The sequence below is a fragment of the Theropithecus gelada genome, chromosome 7a (genome assembly GCF_003255815.1).
Source record: "Theropithecus gelada isolate Dixy chromosome 7a, Tgel_1.0, whole genome shotgun sequence".
Taxonomy (NCBI): Eukaryota; Metazoa; Chordata; class Mammalia; order Primates; family Cercopithecidae; genus Theropithecus; species Theropithecus gelada.
Window position 1 is genome coordinate 25,238,814 of NC_037674.1, and position 14,282 is coordinate 25,253,095.

General features: G+C 38.2%; 1 protein-coding gene across 1 annotated transcript in view; it reads right to left on the reverse strand.

Annotated features, from left to right (window-relative positions):
* Nucleotides 1–14,282, reverse strand: part of ATP8B4 (ATPase phospholipid transporting 8B4 (putative)) — a 264,877-nt gene that overhangs the window by 54,157 nt on the left and 196,438 nt on the right. The window contains exons 18-20 of the mRNA XM_025390477.1: nucleotides 12,896–13,060; nucleotides 11,830–11,941; nucleotides 3,802–3,907 (exon numbers count right to left, since the gene is read on the reverse strand). Coding sequence (XP_025246262.1) covers nucleotides 3,802–3,907; nucleotides 11,830–11,941; nucleotides 12,896–13,060 — 383 coding nt within the window. The remainder of the gene's footprint in view (nucleotides 1–3,801; nucleotides 3,908–11,829; nucleotides 11,942–12,895; nucleotides 13,061–14,282) is intronic.

A 14,282-nucleotide genomic window follows, 5' to 3' on the forward strand; every position in this document is an offset into this window, starting at 1 on the left:
TAAAAAAAAAAAATCCTACAACAGATCAAAAATATAATATACCACGATCAAGTGAAATTTACCTCAGGAATGCAAGCATGGTTCAACATATGTAATAAGCATGATACATCACGTCAACAAAATGAAGGACAAAAACCATATAGTTATCTCAATCGATGCAGAAAAAGCATTTGATAAAATTCAACATCCCTTCATGATAAAAACTCTCAACAAACTAGGTGTAGACGGAACACAACTCAACATAATAAAATCTATATATGACACACACAGCTAACATCATACTGAACGAGGAAGAGTTGAAACTCTTTTTTCTAAGCACTAGAACAAGACAAGGATGCTCACTTTTATACTCTGATTCATCATAACTGAAAGCCCTAGCCAGAGCAATCAGGCAAGAGAAAAAAATGAAAGCCATCCAAATTAAAACATAGAAGTCAAATTGCTCCTGTTTGCAAGCAACATGATCTCACATTCAGAAAAAAATCAAATGATTCCACCAAAAACTCTTAGAACTGATAACCAAATTCAGTAAAGTTTTAGGATACAAAATCAGTAGTGTTTCTATATATCAATAATGAAGTACCTGAGAAAGAAATCAAGAAAGCAATCCCATTTACAATAGCTTTAAAAAAAAATACTTAATGATAAATTTAACCCAGGAGGTGAAAAACCTCCACAAGGAAAACTACAAAACACCAGTGAAAGAAATTGGAGAGGGCACGAACAAATGAAAATATATTCTATGCTCATAGATTGGAATAATTAATATTGTTAAAATGATCACACTACCCAATGCAATTTCTATCTAAATATCAATGTTATTTTTCACAGAAACAGAAAAAAAATCCTAACATTCATATGGAACCAAAAAAGAGCCCAAATAGCCAAAGCAATCCTGACCAAAAAGAACAAAGCTAGAGGCATCACACTATCTGACTACAAAATATATTACAAGACTAAAGTAACCAAAACAGCATGGTATTGGTATAAAACAGACACATAGGCCAATGGAACAGAATACAGAACCCAGAAATAAATCCAAACATTTACAATCATTGGATTTTTGACAAAGACACCAAGTACACACACTAGGGAATGGACATCCTCTTCAATAAGCAGTGATGGGAAAATTGAATATCCATATGCAGAAGAATGAAACTGGACCCCTATCTCTCACCATATACAAAAATTAACTCAATATGAATTAAAGACTTACATATAATCCCCCAAATGATATAACTACTAGAAGATAACATAGGGAAAACAACTTCCAGACACTGGTCTCTCGACAATGATTTTATGGCTAAGACCTCAAAAGCACAGGCAACAAAAACATAAACAAGTGAGACTACATGAAATAAAAAAGCTTCTGCACCGCAAAGGAAACAATCAACACACTGAAGAGACAGTCTGCTGAAAGGAAGGAAGTATTTGTAAACTATTCATCCAACAAGGGACTAATATCCAGAATATACAAGGAACTCAATTCAACAGTAAGAAAACAACCCCATTAAAAAGCAAAGAACATGAATAGATGTTTCTCAAAAGAAGACACACAAATAGCCAACATATCTATGAAAAAAATGCTCAACATCATTAATCATCCGAGACATGCAAATCAAAACCACAATGAGATGTGATTTTATTTCAACTAGAATAGCTACTATTAAAAAATAAATAAATAAATAACAGATGCTGGTAAAGGGAGCTATTACACTTTGTTGGTGAGAATGTAAATTGGTACAGCCACTAGAGAAAACACTATGGAGATTTCTCCAAAAACTAAAAATAGAACTACCATATGATCTAACAACCCCACTACTGGGTATTTATTCAAAGGAAATGAAATTGTTATATCAAAGGGATATCTGCACCCCATGTTTACTGTAGCACTACTCATAATATCAAATATATGAAAACAACCCAAGTGTCCATCAATGGATGAATCAATAAAGAAAATGTGGTGTATACACATACAATGCAATACTATTCAACCATCAAAAAAGAATGAAATCCTACCATTTTAAGCAACATGAATGGAACCATGGGTTCCATGTTAAGTCAAATAAGGCACAGAATGACAAGTTTCACATGTTCTCACTCCTATGTGAAAACTAAAAAAGTTGATCTCACAGAGAGTAGAATGATAGATACCAGACACTAGGAAGGTTGTATGGGTAGGAGTAGGGGGATGAAGAGAGGCTGGTTAAACTAGTACAAACGTATAGTTAGATGGAAGGAATAAATTATAAAGTTCAACAGCAGAGTAGGGTGGCTATAGTTAGCAACCATTGTTGTATATTTCAAGTTAGCCAGAAGAGAGGACTTTCTTTCCCAACACAAAGAAATGATAAAGACTCAAAGTGATGGATATCCTAAATATACTGACTTGAACATTATACATTCTATCCATGTAATAAAATATCACATGTGCCCCAAAAATATGTATATATATTATATATCAATTTAAAAAGAGTCAATCCAAAAATCAAAGGGTAAAGAATCTATTTTTAAAATTTTAATTGATTATTAAATAAGTTATTATTTCCCCAATTGACTTTATGGGGTCTATCATTAAAATTATATCAATAATAATATTTAAATTATATTAGTAGTAGCTAATTAAATTTCCCAATTTTTATTTTGCAAAGACATATGCAGTGTCTAGTCATAGTTTCTAACCAGCATGATATAGCAGGTTTTTTTTTTTTTTTTTAAACTGCAGGTAAAACAGAAAAGCTGGGAGATTCATGTGCAAGTACCATCAACTAGAGGTGCTGACTTTAAGTCTTCCTTTTCTTAAAGTTCAGGAAGAATAGTTTAATGACAAGACATATTAGGGAAGCCACAGTGCTCTACTATTATATCGAAGGAAGGTTAGCTCCCCATCTAGAATGGAGCAAGCAACAAGCAATTTGTCTCTGTCATCATTCTGCTTGGCCAGTCTCTAAGTGAGTTGAGCTTACAGAAGCTACTACAAGCAACAAGGAAGCAAAAATTGTTATAAAACAATATTTTTAAAGTTCTAGGAAAATATTTATGCAGATTTTTAAATGTTCTTCTCCAAATAAAGTAACAAGAAATAAGGAAATGAAATACATCGGTACATCTTAAGAAATATTATTTCTCAAACTTTAATATCTGTCCACTGTTACCTCCAATTTCAGCACTTATATATTTTTGACACTGTGCAGTAGTGACACAAATTTCACAGTATTTTATTTCACATGAACAGTATATATCTGGGTTCAATAGTAACTATGTCAAAATATCTACTTTCTTTAATGCTGAAAGACTATTCCATCTTTATATGTCATCGACGACAGCTGTGTCTTCCAAACTTATCTGATCATGAGCTTCATCTAGGTGTTTATTAAATGCAAAGTCCCAAATCCCATTCCCTGTTGATTCTCAATTCGTAGGTCAGAATGGAGCTAGGGAATTGGTATTTTTAACAAGTATCTCATGATACTGATCACTCATCACCACGCAAGAGTTAGCAGGTACTGACCAAAGCACAATTTTAAAGGACAACTCAACATAGCTGATTTGAAATTCTTTTCTAAAAATACTTGAGAAATGCTGGAGGCCTGAAGACAATAATTCATTACTGATATCAACTTTATCTCAGTTTGTCACCAAAATGAATGGAAGCAGCTTAGGAAACATGTACAAAGAACTTTATACTAATTTAAGACCACAGGAAACTACAGCATAGCTTTCCACTTTCTCAACTCTTGGATCTTTTTTCCCTCCCTCCCTCTCGTCCTTCCATCCTTTCCTCCTTCCTTCAACACCTACCTGAGTTCTTCTCTCACTTCCACAGCATTATTCCCTGCTATCACAAACACATCATTCATGTCATCAGTCAGCATGTTGCAGGCATAACCGATGTTGATGGCAGTTTCTAAAACAAAATAAAGCCCAACTCAGTTAAAATGTTACTTAATAATGTAAGTCCATTTTTAATGAAAGTTTTGAGGGCTTAGCTGTATTTTCTTACAGCCTACAGGCCCTCTCAAATTTACTACTTGCTAAACCCATGCCCAAGTAGCAACAGCAACAAATGTGCAGCCTTCTCATCTAGTTTTCAGAAAAACCTTTTCATTCCCAAATTAGCACTCATGAAAATACCTTAAGATCTTGTGACATAATATGTACAAATACAAAACCTTTGACCAGAAGTCCAAATACTGTCTTGGGAGAGCTAAACTAATAAACTTAGCCAATATTTAATTCTGATATGGAAGACAGTTTGAAGGAAAAAAACTCACAAAATGTTCAGTTGAATGAAAAAAACAGTGGTCTTACAAAATTTTTATAGTTCTCTCAAACACAACCTTGCCATTTTCCCATTAAATATATGGAAGTTTGGAATTTGACTATCATCTCAAAAACCACCCAGCACTGTTCTCCTAGAGAACTGGAGAATCAGATGGTGTTGGGTAATTCTTCCTCTAATTTTATAGAAATGGAACCTAAGATAATCAGATAACTCCTTCTATCTGATAGAGTTATTTGATTGTCTCTAACAGTACAGAATAATTAGACTGTAGCTAATTCTGAGGAATCATTAGTTTTGTCCCAAATTAAGGAAGGTAATTGATAAAATCTCAGCATATACCTTGTATAAACCACAGAAATTAAAGCTAAATAATAGTAAATTCATGGATATTTGTAATAATAGAACAGCTGTAACTGACCGAAATCAAACTCTAGAGAGTTTCTATCTAGTAACACACCCAAGTGCTCAACTTTCTACTGTCTATTTTTTGTGGCCAATGATTTGGATCAAGATGTAGAGAACTGATTTATCACATCTGCAAATCCCCTAATGCTGTAAAAAAATACCTAATAAGTAGATAGAATTTTTTTTTTAATTTATTTATTATTATTATACTTTAAGTTGTAGGGTACATGTGCATAACGTGCAGGTTTGTTACATATGTATACTTGTGCCATGGTGGTCTGCTGCACCCATCAACTCGTCATTTGCATCAGGTATAACTCCCAATGCAATCCCTCCCCCCTCCCCCCTCCCCCCTCCCCATGATAGGCCCCGGTGTGTGATGTTCCCCTTCCTGAGTCCAAGTGATCTCATTGTTCAGTTCCCACCTATGAGTGAGAACATGCGGTGTTTGGTTTTCTGTTCTTGTGATAGTTTGCTAAGAATGATGGTTTCCAGCTGCATCCATGTCCCTACAAAGGACACAAACTCATCCTTTTTGATGGCTGCATAGTATTCCATGGTGTATATGTGCCACATTTTCTTAATCCAATCTGTCACTGATGGACACTTGGGTTGATTCCAAGTCTTTGCTATTGTGAATACTGCTGCAATACACATACGTGTGCATGTGTCTTTATGGCAGCATAATTTATAATCCTTTGGGTATATCCCCAGTAATGGGATGGCTGGGTCATATGGTACATCTAGTTCTAGATCCTTGAGGAATCGCCATACTGTTTTCCATAATGGTTGAACTAGTTTACAATCCCACCAACAGTGTAAAAGTGTTCCTATTTCTCCACATCCTCTCCAGCACCTGTTGTTTCCTGACTTTTTAATGATCGCCATTCTAACTGGTGTGAGATGGTATCTCATTGTGGTTTTGATTTGCATTTCTCTGATGGCCAGTGATGATGAGCATTTCTTCATATGTCTGTTGGCTGTATGAATGTCTTCTTTTGAGAAATGTCTGTTCATATCCTTTGCCCACTTTTTGATGGGGTTGTTTGTTTTTTTCTTGTAAATTTGTTTGAGTTCTTTGTAGGTTCTGGATATTAGCCCTTTGTCAGATGAGTAGATTGCAAAAATTTTCTCCCATTCTGTAGGTTGCCTGTTCACTCTGATGGTAGTTTCTTTTGCTGTGCAGAAGCTCTTTAGTTTAATTAGATCCCATTTGTCAATTTTAGCTTTTGCTGCCGTTGCTTTTGGTGTTTTAGACATGAAGTCTTTGCCCATGCCTATGTCCTGAATGGTACTACCTAGGTTTTCCTCTAGGATTTTTATGGTATTAGGTCTAACATTTAAGTCTCTAATCCATCTTGAATTAATTTTCGTATAAGGAGTAAGGAAAGGATCCAGTTTCAGCTTTCTACTTATGGCTAGCCAATTTTCCCAGCACCATTTATTAAATAGGGAATCCTTTCCCCATTTCTTGTTTTTCTCAGGTTTGTCAAAGATCAGATGGCTGTAGATGTGTGGTATTATTTCTGAGGACTCTGTTCTGTTCCATTGGGCTATATCTCTGTTTTGGTACCAGTACCATGCTGTTTTGGTTACTGTAGCCTTGTAGTAGAGTTTGAAGTCAGGTAGCGTGATGCCTCCAGCTTTGTTCTTTTGACTTAGGATTGTCTTGGAGATGCGGGCTCTTTTTTGGTTCCATATGAACTTTAAAGCAGTTTTTTCCAATTCTGTGAAGAAACTCATTGGTAGCTTGATGGGGATGGCATTGAATCTATAAATTACCTTGGGCAGTATGGCCATTTTCACGATATTGATTCTTCCTATCCATGAGCATGGTATGTTCTTCCATTTGTTTGTGTCCTCTTTTATTTCACTGAGCAGTGGTTTGTAGTTCTCCTTGAAGAGGTCCTTTACATCCCTTGTAAGTTGGATTCCTAGGTATTTTATTTTCTTTGAAGCAATTGTGAATGGAAGTTCATTCATGATTTGGCTCTGTGTTTGTCTGTTATTGGTGTATAAGAATGCTTGTGATTTTTGCACATTAATTTTGTATCCTGAGACTTTGCTGAAGTTGCTTATCAGCTTAAGGAGATTTTGGGCTGAGACAATGGGGTTTTCTAAATATACAATCATGTCATCTGCAAACAGGGACAATTTGACTTCTTCTTTTCCTAACTGAATACCCCTGATTTCTTTCTCTTGCCTAATTGCCCTAGCCAGAACTTCCAACACTATGTTGAATAGGAGTGGTGAGAGAGGGCATCCCTGTCTTGTGCCAGTTTTCAAAGGGAATTTTTCCAGTTTTTGCCCATTCAGTATGATATTGGCTGTGGGTTTGTCATAAATAGCTCTTATTATTTTGAGGTACGTTCCATCAATACCGAATTTATTGAGCGTTTTTAGCATGAAGGGCTGTTGAATTTTGTCAAAAGCCTTTTTTGCATCTATTGAGATAATCATGTGGTTCTTGTCTTTGGTTCTGTTTATATGCTGGATTATGTTTATTGATTTGCGAATGTTGAACCAGCCTTGCATCCCAGGGATGAAGCCCACTTGATCATGGTGGATAAGCTTTTTGATGTGTTGTTGAATCCGGTTTGCCAGTATTTTATTGAGGATTTTTGCATCGATGTTCATCAGGGATATTGGTCTAAAATTCTCTTTCTTTGTTGTGTCTCTGCCAGGCTTTGGTATCAGGATGATGTTGGCCTCATAAAATGAGTTAGGGAGGATTCCCTCTTTTTCTATTGATTGGAATAGTTTCAGAAGGAATGGTACCAACTCCTCCTTATACCTCTGGTAGAATTCAGCTGTGAATCCATCTGGTCCTGGACTTTTTTTGGTTGGTAGGCTATTAATTATTGCCTCAATTTCAGAGCCTACTATTGGTCTATTCAGGGATTCAACTTCTTCCTGGTTTAGTCTTGGAAGAGTGTAAGTGTCCAGGAAATTATCCATTTCTTCTAGGTTTTCCAGTTTATTTGCGTAGAGGTGTTTATAGTATTCTCTGATGGTAGTTTGTATTTCTGTGGGGTCGGTGGTGATATCCCCTTTATCATTTTTAATTGCGTCGATTTGATTCTTCTCTCTTTTCTTCTTTATTAGTCTTGCTAGTGGTCTGTCAATTTTGTTGATCTTTTCAAAAAACCAACTCCTGGATTCATTGATTTTTTGGAGGGTTTTTTGTGTCTCTATCTCCTTCAGTTCTGCTCTGATCTTAGTTATTTCTTGCCTTCTGCTAGCTTTCGAATGTGTTTGCTCTTGCTTCTCTAGTTCTTTTAATTGCGATGTTAGAGTGTCAATTTTTGATCTTTCCTGCTTTCTCTTGTGGGCATTTAGTGCTATAAATTTCCCTCTACACACTGCTTTAAATGTGTCCCAGAGATTCTGGTATGTTGTATCTTTGTTCTCATTGGTTTCAAAGAACATCTTGATTTCTGCCTTCATTTCGTTATGTACCCAGTAGTCATTCAGGAGCAGGTTGTTCAGTTTCCATGTAGTGGAGCGGTTTTGATTGAGTTTCTTAGTCCTGAGTTCTAGTTTGATTGCACTGTGGTCTGAGAGACAGTTTGTTATAATTTCTGTTCTTGTACATTTGCTGAGGAGTGCTTTACTTCCAATTATATGGTCAATTTTGGAGTAAGTACGATGTGGTGCTGAGAAGAATGTATATTCTGTTGATTTGGGGTGGAGAGTTCTATAGATGTCTATTAGGTCTGCTTGCTGCAGAGATGAGTTCAATTCCTGGATATCCTTGTTAACTTTCTGTCTTGTTGATCTGTCTAATGTTGACAGTGGAGTGTTGAAGTCTCCCATTATTATTGTATGGGAGTCTAAGTCTCTTTGTAAGTCTCTAAGGACTTGCTTTATGAATCTGGGTGCTCCTGTATTGGGTGCATATATATTTAGGAGAGTTAGCTCTTCCTGTTGAATTGATCCCTTTACCATTATGTAATGGCCTTCTTTGTCTCTTTTGATCTTTGATGGTTTAAAGTCTGTTTTATCAGAGACTAGGATTGCAACCCCTGCTTTTTTTTGTTCTCCATTTGCTTGGTAAATCTTCCTCCATCCCTTTATTTTGAGCCTATGTATGTCTCTGCATGTGAGATGGGTCTCCTGAATACAGCAGACTGATGGGTCTTGACTCTTTATCCAGTTTGCCAGTCTGTGTCTTTTCATTGGAGCATTTAGTCCATTTACATTTAAGGTTAAGATTGTTATGTGTGAACTTGATCCTACCATTATGATATTAACTGGTTATTTTGCTCGTTAGTTGATGCAGTTTCTTCCTAGCCTCGATGGTCTTTACATTTTGGCATGTTTTTGCAATGGCTGGTACCGGTTGTTCCTTTCCATGTTGAGTGCTTCCTTCAGGGTCTCTTGTAAGGCAGGCCTGGTGGTGACAAAATCTCTAAGCATTTGCTTATCTGTAAAGGATTTTATTTCTCCTTCACTTATGAAACTTAGTTTGGCTGGATATGAAATTCTGGGTTTAAAATTCTTTTCTTTAAGAATGTTGAATATTGGCCCCCACTCTCTTCTGGCTTGTAGAGTTTCTGCCGAGAGATCTGCTGTGAGTCTGATGGGCTTCCCTTTGTGGGTAACCCGACCTTTCTCTCTGGCTGCCCTTAAGATTTTTTCCTTCATTTCAACTTTGGTGAATCTGGCAATTATGTGTCTTGGAGTTGCTCTTCTCGAGGAGTATCTTTGTGGCGTTCTCTGTATTTCCTGGATTTGAATGTTGGCCTGCCCTACTAGGTTGGGGAAGTTCTCCTGGATGATATCCTGAAGAGTGTTTTCCAACTTGGTTCCATTTTCCCCCTCACTTTCAGGCACCCCAATCAGACGTAGATTTGGTCTTTTTACATAATCCCATACTTCTTGCAGGCTTTGTTCATTTCTTTTTCTTCTTTTTTCTTTTGGTTTCTCTTCTCGCTTCATTTCATTCATTTGATCCTCAATCGCTGATACTCTTTCTTCCAGTTGATCGAGTCGGTTACTGAAGCTTGTGCATTTGTCACGTATTTCTCGTGTCATGGTTTTCATCTCTTTCATTTCGTTTATGATCTTCTCTGCATTAATTACTCTAGCCGTCAATTCTTCCACTTTTTTTTCAAGATTTTTAGTTTCTTTGCGCTGGGTACGTAATTCCTCCTTTAGCTCTGAGAAAGTTGATGGACTGAAGCCTTCTTCTCTCACCTCGTCAAAGTCATTCTCCGTCCAGCTTTGATCCGTTGCTGGCGATGAGCTGCGCTCCTTTGCCGGGGGAGATGCACTCTTATTTTTTGAATTTCCAGCTTTTCTGCCCTGCTTTTTCCCCATCTTTGTGGTTTTATCTGCCTCTGGTCTTTGATGATGGTGATGTACTGATGGGGTTTTGGTGTAGGTGTCCTTCCTGTTTGATAGTTTTCCTTCTAACAGTCAGGACCCTCAGCTGTAGGTCTGTTGGAGATTGCTTGAGGTCCACTCCAGACCCTGTTTGCCTGGGTATCAGCAGCAGAGGCTGCAGAAGATAGAATATTGCTGAACAGCGAGTGTACCTGTCTGATTCTTGCTTTGGAAGCTTCCTCTCAGGGGTGTACTCCACCCTGTGAGGTGTGGGGTGTCAGACTGCCCCTAGTGGGGGATGTCTCCCAGTTAGGCTACTCAGGGGTCAGGGACCCACTTGAGCAGGCAGTCTGTCCCTTCTCAGATCTCAACCTCCGTGTTGGGAGATCCACTGCTCTCTTCAAAGCTGTCAGACAGAGTCGTTTGCGTCTGCAGAGGTTTCTGCTGCTTTTTTTTTTTTGTTGTTGTTGTTGTTGTGTAGCTGTGCCCTGTCCCCAGAGGTGGAGTCTACAGAGACAGGCAGGTTTCCTTGAGCTGCTGTGAGCTCCACCCAGTTCGAGCTTCCCAGCAGCTTTGTTTACCTACTTAAGCCTCAGCAATGGCGGGCGCCCCTCCCCCAGCCTCGCTGCTGCCTTGCCGGTAGATCACAGACTGCTGTGCTAGCAATGAGGGAGGCTCCGTGGGCGTGGGACCCTCCCGGCCACGTGTGGGATATGATCTCCTGGTGTGCCTGTTTGCTTAAAGCGCAATATTGGTGTGGGAGTTACCCGATTTTCCAGGTGTTGTGTGTCTCAGTTCCCCTGGCTAGGAAAAGGGATTCCCTTCCCCCTTGCGCTTCCCAGGTGAGGCGATGCCTAGCCCTGCTTCAGCTCTCGCTGGTCGGGCTGCAGCAGCTGACCAGCGCCGATCGTCCGGCACTCCCCAGTGAGATGAACCCAGTACCTCAGTTGAAAATGCAGAAATCATCGGTCTTCTGTGTCGCTCGCGCTGGGAGTTGGAGACTGGAGCTGTTCCTATTCGGCCATCTTGCTCCGCCCCAGAATTTTAACACAGGTGTGTGCCAGTTAATTGAATATTTTCAGTTTACAAATAGCCAAGCATAAAATCATTTTTGTTTTAATCATTACTGCTAGCAGTAGATCAAAAACATGTTGGTCCCCTTTTCTTTCATAGGAAATGTAGTAGAACATGATGACTCACTAATGATTTGGCATTCTGTCAAGCCTGAAAGTCAATGAATTCTCACTGTACCTTGTATAGATAGTCCTGGAATTCAGCCAGGTTGCACTATTACAGCCGTAGTAGCCTTATTAAAATACCAAAATATTTATATAAACGGTTGATAAACAGCTGTTTCCCTGAGCTTCTTCAAAGTGTTCCCATCACCCTGACACCTGCCCTAAGATCCTTCAAATTCCCCACCATCAAGAAACTAAAGGAGTAACCCAAGGTCTCCAATATCCTGCTTCAGTTCTGTGCCAATATCTGTCCTGACTGGGGACAGTGTTCATATAAACCAACTGTTAAACATTCTTAATACCATTGTTGCCTCTAGGTATAATGACTATATTCAAGAGGCAATTGGACTGAAACTCAGCTGATCCCAGCTTATACTATGGAAGGCATTTTGTTAGTTTGGTTTGTTTTAAAATAGATTCTTGCAATACATTAACTTTCTTTTCTCTATTTCAAGTCTTTCCTATGTGGAAGATATGATGAATAATTAATTAACCTTTCTGGTTAATTAAAATTTTGTGATATAAGTCATCTCCCCATTTTCAAAATATCATCATCATCCATTTTCAAGTTACCTTGTTTGTCTCCTGTTAGGACCCAGATCTTAATATTGGCTAGTGATAAACTTGTAACTGTTTCAATAACACCCTCTTGTAACTTATCTTCTACAGCAGTGGCACCTAGTAGCTTTATTGAAAAACAGAGAAAAACTTATGTTAATGCATGCAAACAACATCTATAACATCTACGATTTCACTCACAGAGTTTGGAAGCCAAAGAATATGAATTGAAGACAGAAATTATGATACTTTGATATAGCAGGCAACCTATTTTGTGTGAAAGTGGGTTGGGAAGGACTCCAAAAGGAAGCTCCCAAATCAAGCCAACTTAACAGCAGAGATCCTGGGAGTTATTATTTACCTGAAGGGGCGGATATGCTCAGATAACATGTTAGCGTGAGCAGTAAGAAGCCATTTGGACTTAAGAACTCCCCAGCTGCTTCCCCACTTATATCAACAGCTGAGGGGTCCAAAGAACAGCCTTCATTCCATGGTCAGGAAGCTGATCACAAAAAGTCTAGTCATTCTTCTACATTAACAAACAAGCAGATGCCATAAACTAAAGTGAAGGTTCCTGCACGATTTTTCATCGAAAGATGAACAAAGCATACTCTCCTGGCCACTGGGGCTTCAGGTAAGAGTGGTTTTTAGAATAGACCATGCTCTGGATAGCACAGATATCATCAGAATCTCATGGCCTAGGATGGTTTAGAGCTGTAGCCCCATTCTTCACAGCAAATTTCTCTGCTCTCAAAAGGTGGATCATAAAAAAAGGAGAAAAATAAAAATCCCATAACATCAAGGACACATCAGAGGTTGACAAAGAATAGGGAGCCTACTATCTTCTACTCTTGGGAAGCTTCCAATTGCTTAAGCTACTGCTAATAGAAATACAGTTCTAGGCTCTCTAGGACCATACGTGGAAAACTCAAAGCCAACCTATAAAGCATGATTCAGTAATTGAAAGAGAAACATCTGCTGTGTGCAAGATGATTTAGCCAATGGCTTATTCCTATGCTAAATCTCTAAACACATATTATCTTTCCTGTAAACACAAATCATCATGCTTCTAAACTCATACCATCAAATCTCTTTCAATTTCTTCATACAACCCAGCTATTCGTTCATCCCTCTCTTCTGTGGCAGCATTCGCATCTTCAAGCATCTTATGCCACTCTTTAAAGTACTTGTCATCCAGGTCTCTGTGTGCAATGGCCAAGGTCCGAAGGCCTTCCCCTGCAAATTCCTGCCAGAGATGACATAGACTCATGAACCATCAAAGAAACAATAAGCACAGAAATAACAACAACAAAAATAATTGGTAAGAAATGTTCCACTCAAATTCATTTTGTCCTAAGAGCACTGCTTGGCTATCCTTACTCTCAACTGTTTAGTCTCCTCAGAAATGGGAGATAATGTATGTATTTTCCGTTTTATTTCTATGAGGTTAAAACATGCAGGGGAGCAAGACTTCCCCCTAAAGACAGTTGAAAAGCCCGCTGAAGTATCCTAGTTGAGAGGTGATCAATGACACCCATGACTTGAGATACTCATTTATGGCAATACATATTTGTTTCCAATCTGTCCTTCACAGAAGGAAGCATTTCTGGCCATGAGAGGGACCCAGTGTGTTTTATGGACCTCAGCTTTCAGTGAAGAGGAAAGGACCCTTGGAGAAGCCATAGTTCTCAAATCAAAGGCAGGAGGCTCTCTCCAGGAACCACAACATGACATCCCACCAAAGTCTTGTCACATTCCTCCTAGTGATATGCTATGCCTAAAACTAACTGAATCCTACTTTTGTATATGCTTGAAAATTTTCATAATAAAAAGCTAAAAGTAAATAATAAATAAATAAATAGATGTTAAATAGTCAGATATTAGAAGTTTAAGCATATTACTTAAGGTTATAACCATAACTTCTAGGGCAAAAGGGGAGAGAAAGGAAGAAAAGCTAATATAAGTGGTTGCTTCTGGGAAGCAGGACTAAATACGGAGGCTGACCTTCACTTTTCATTCTAGACTCCTCTGTGAAACTTTTTATTTTTTGCTATATTAAAGTTTTATCTTAATAATAATAAATTGTTTGCAATTTTAAAGACACCATCATCAAGTCAGCTTAGTGCAAAAAATAGTGTTATTTTTAGAAGCTATATTCTATGAACTTAGTACTAAATTAGTCAAACTGATAGGGGAACCACACTCTTCCTTTATCCTGTATCCTGACAATCTCAAACACCACCTCTGGTGCTTTATCCTAACAGTAGGGGAAAAGAAATAGAGGAGACTGGTAGTTGCTAAGTGTCTTACACAGCCATGGTAACTAGAAACATATGCAGATTGCTTTGGGGGAAATGCTCAAAAACTCCCATTCTGCTTGTGCTTCCAGTGGTCATTTTATGGGCCTCTACACTGCAAGTAAAGCATTTTTATGGCCATTTCTGCTCCTTTGGGCATTGCCATTGAGT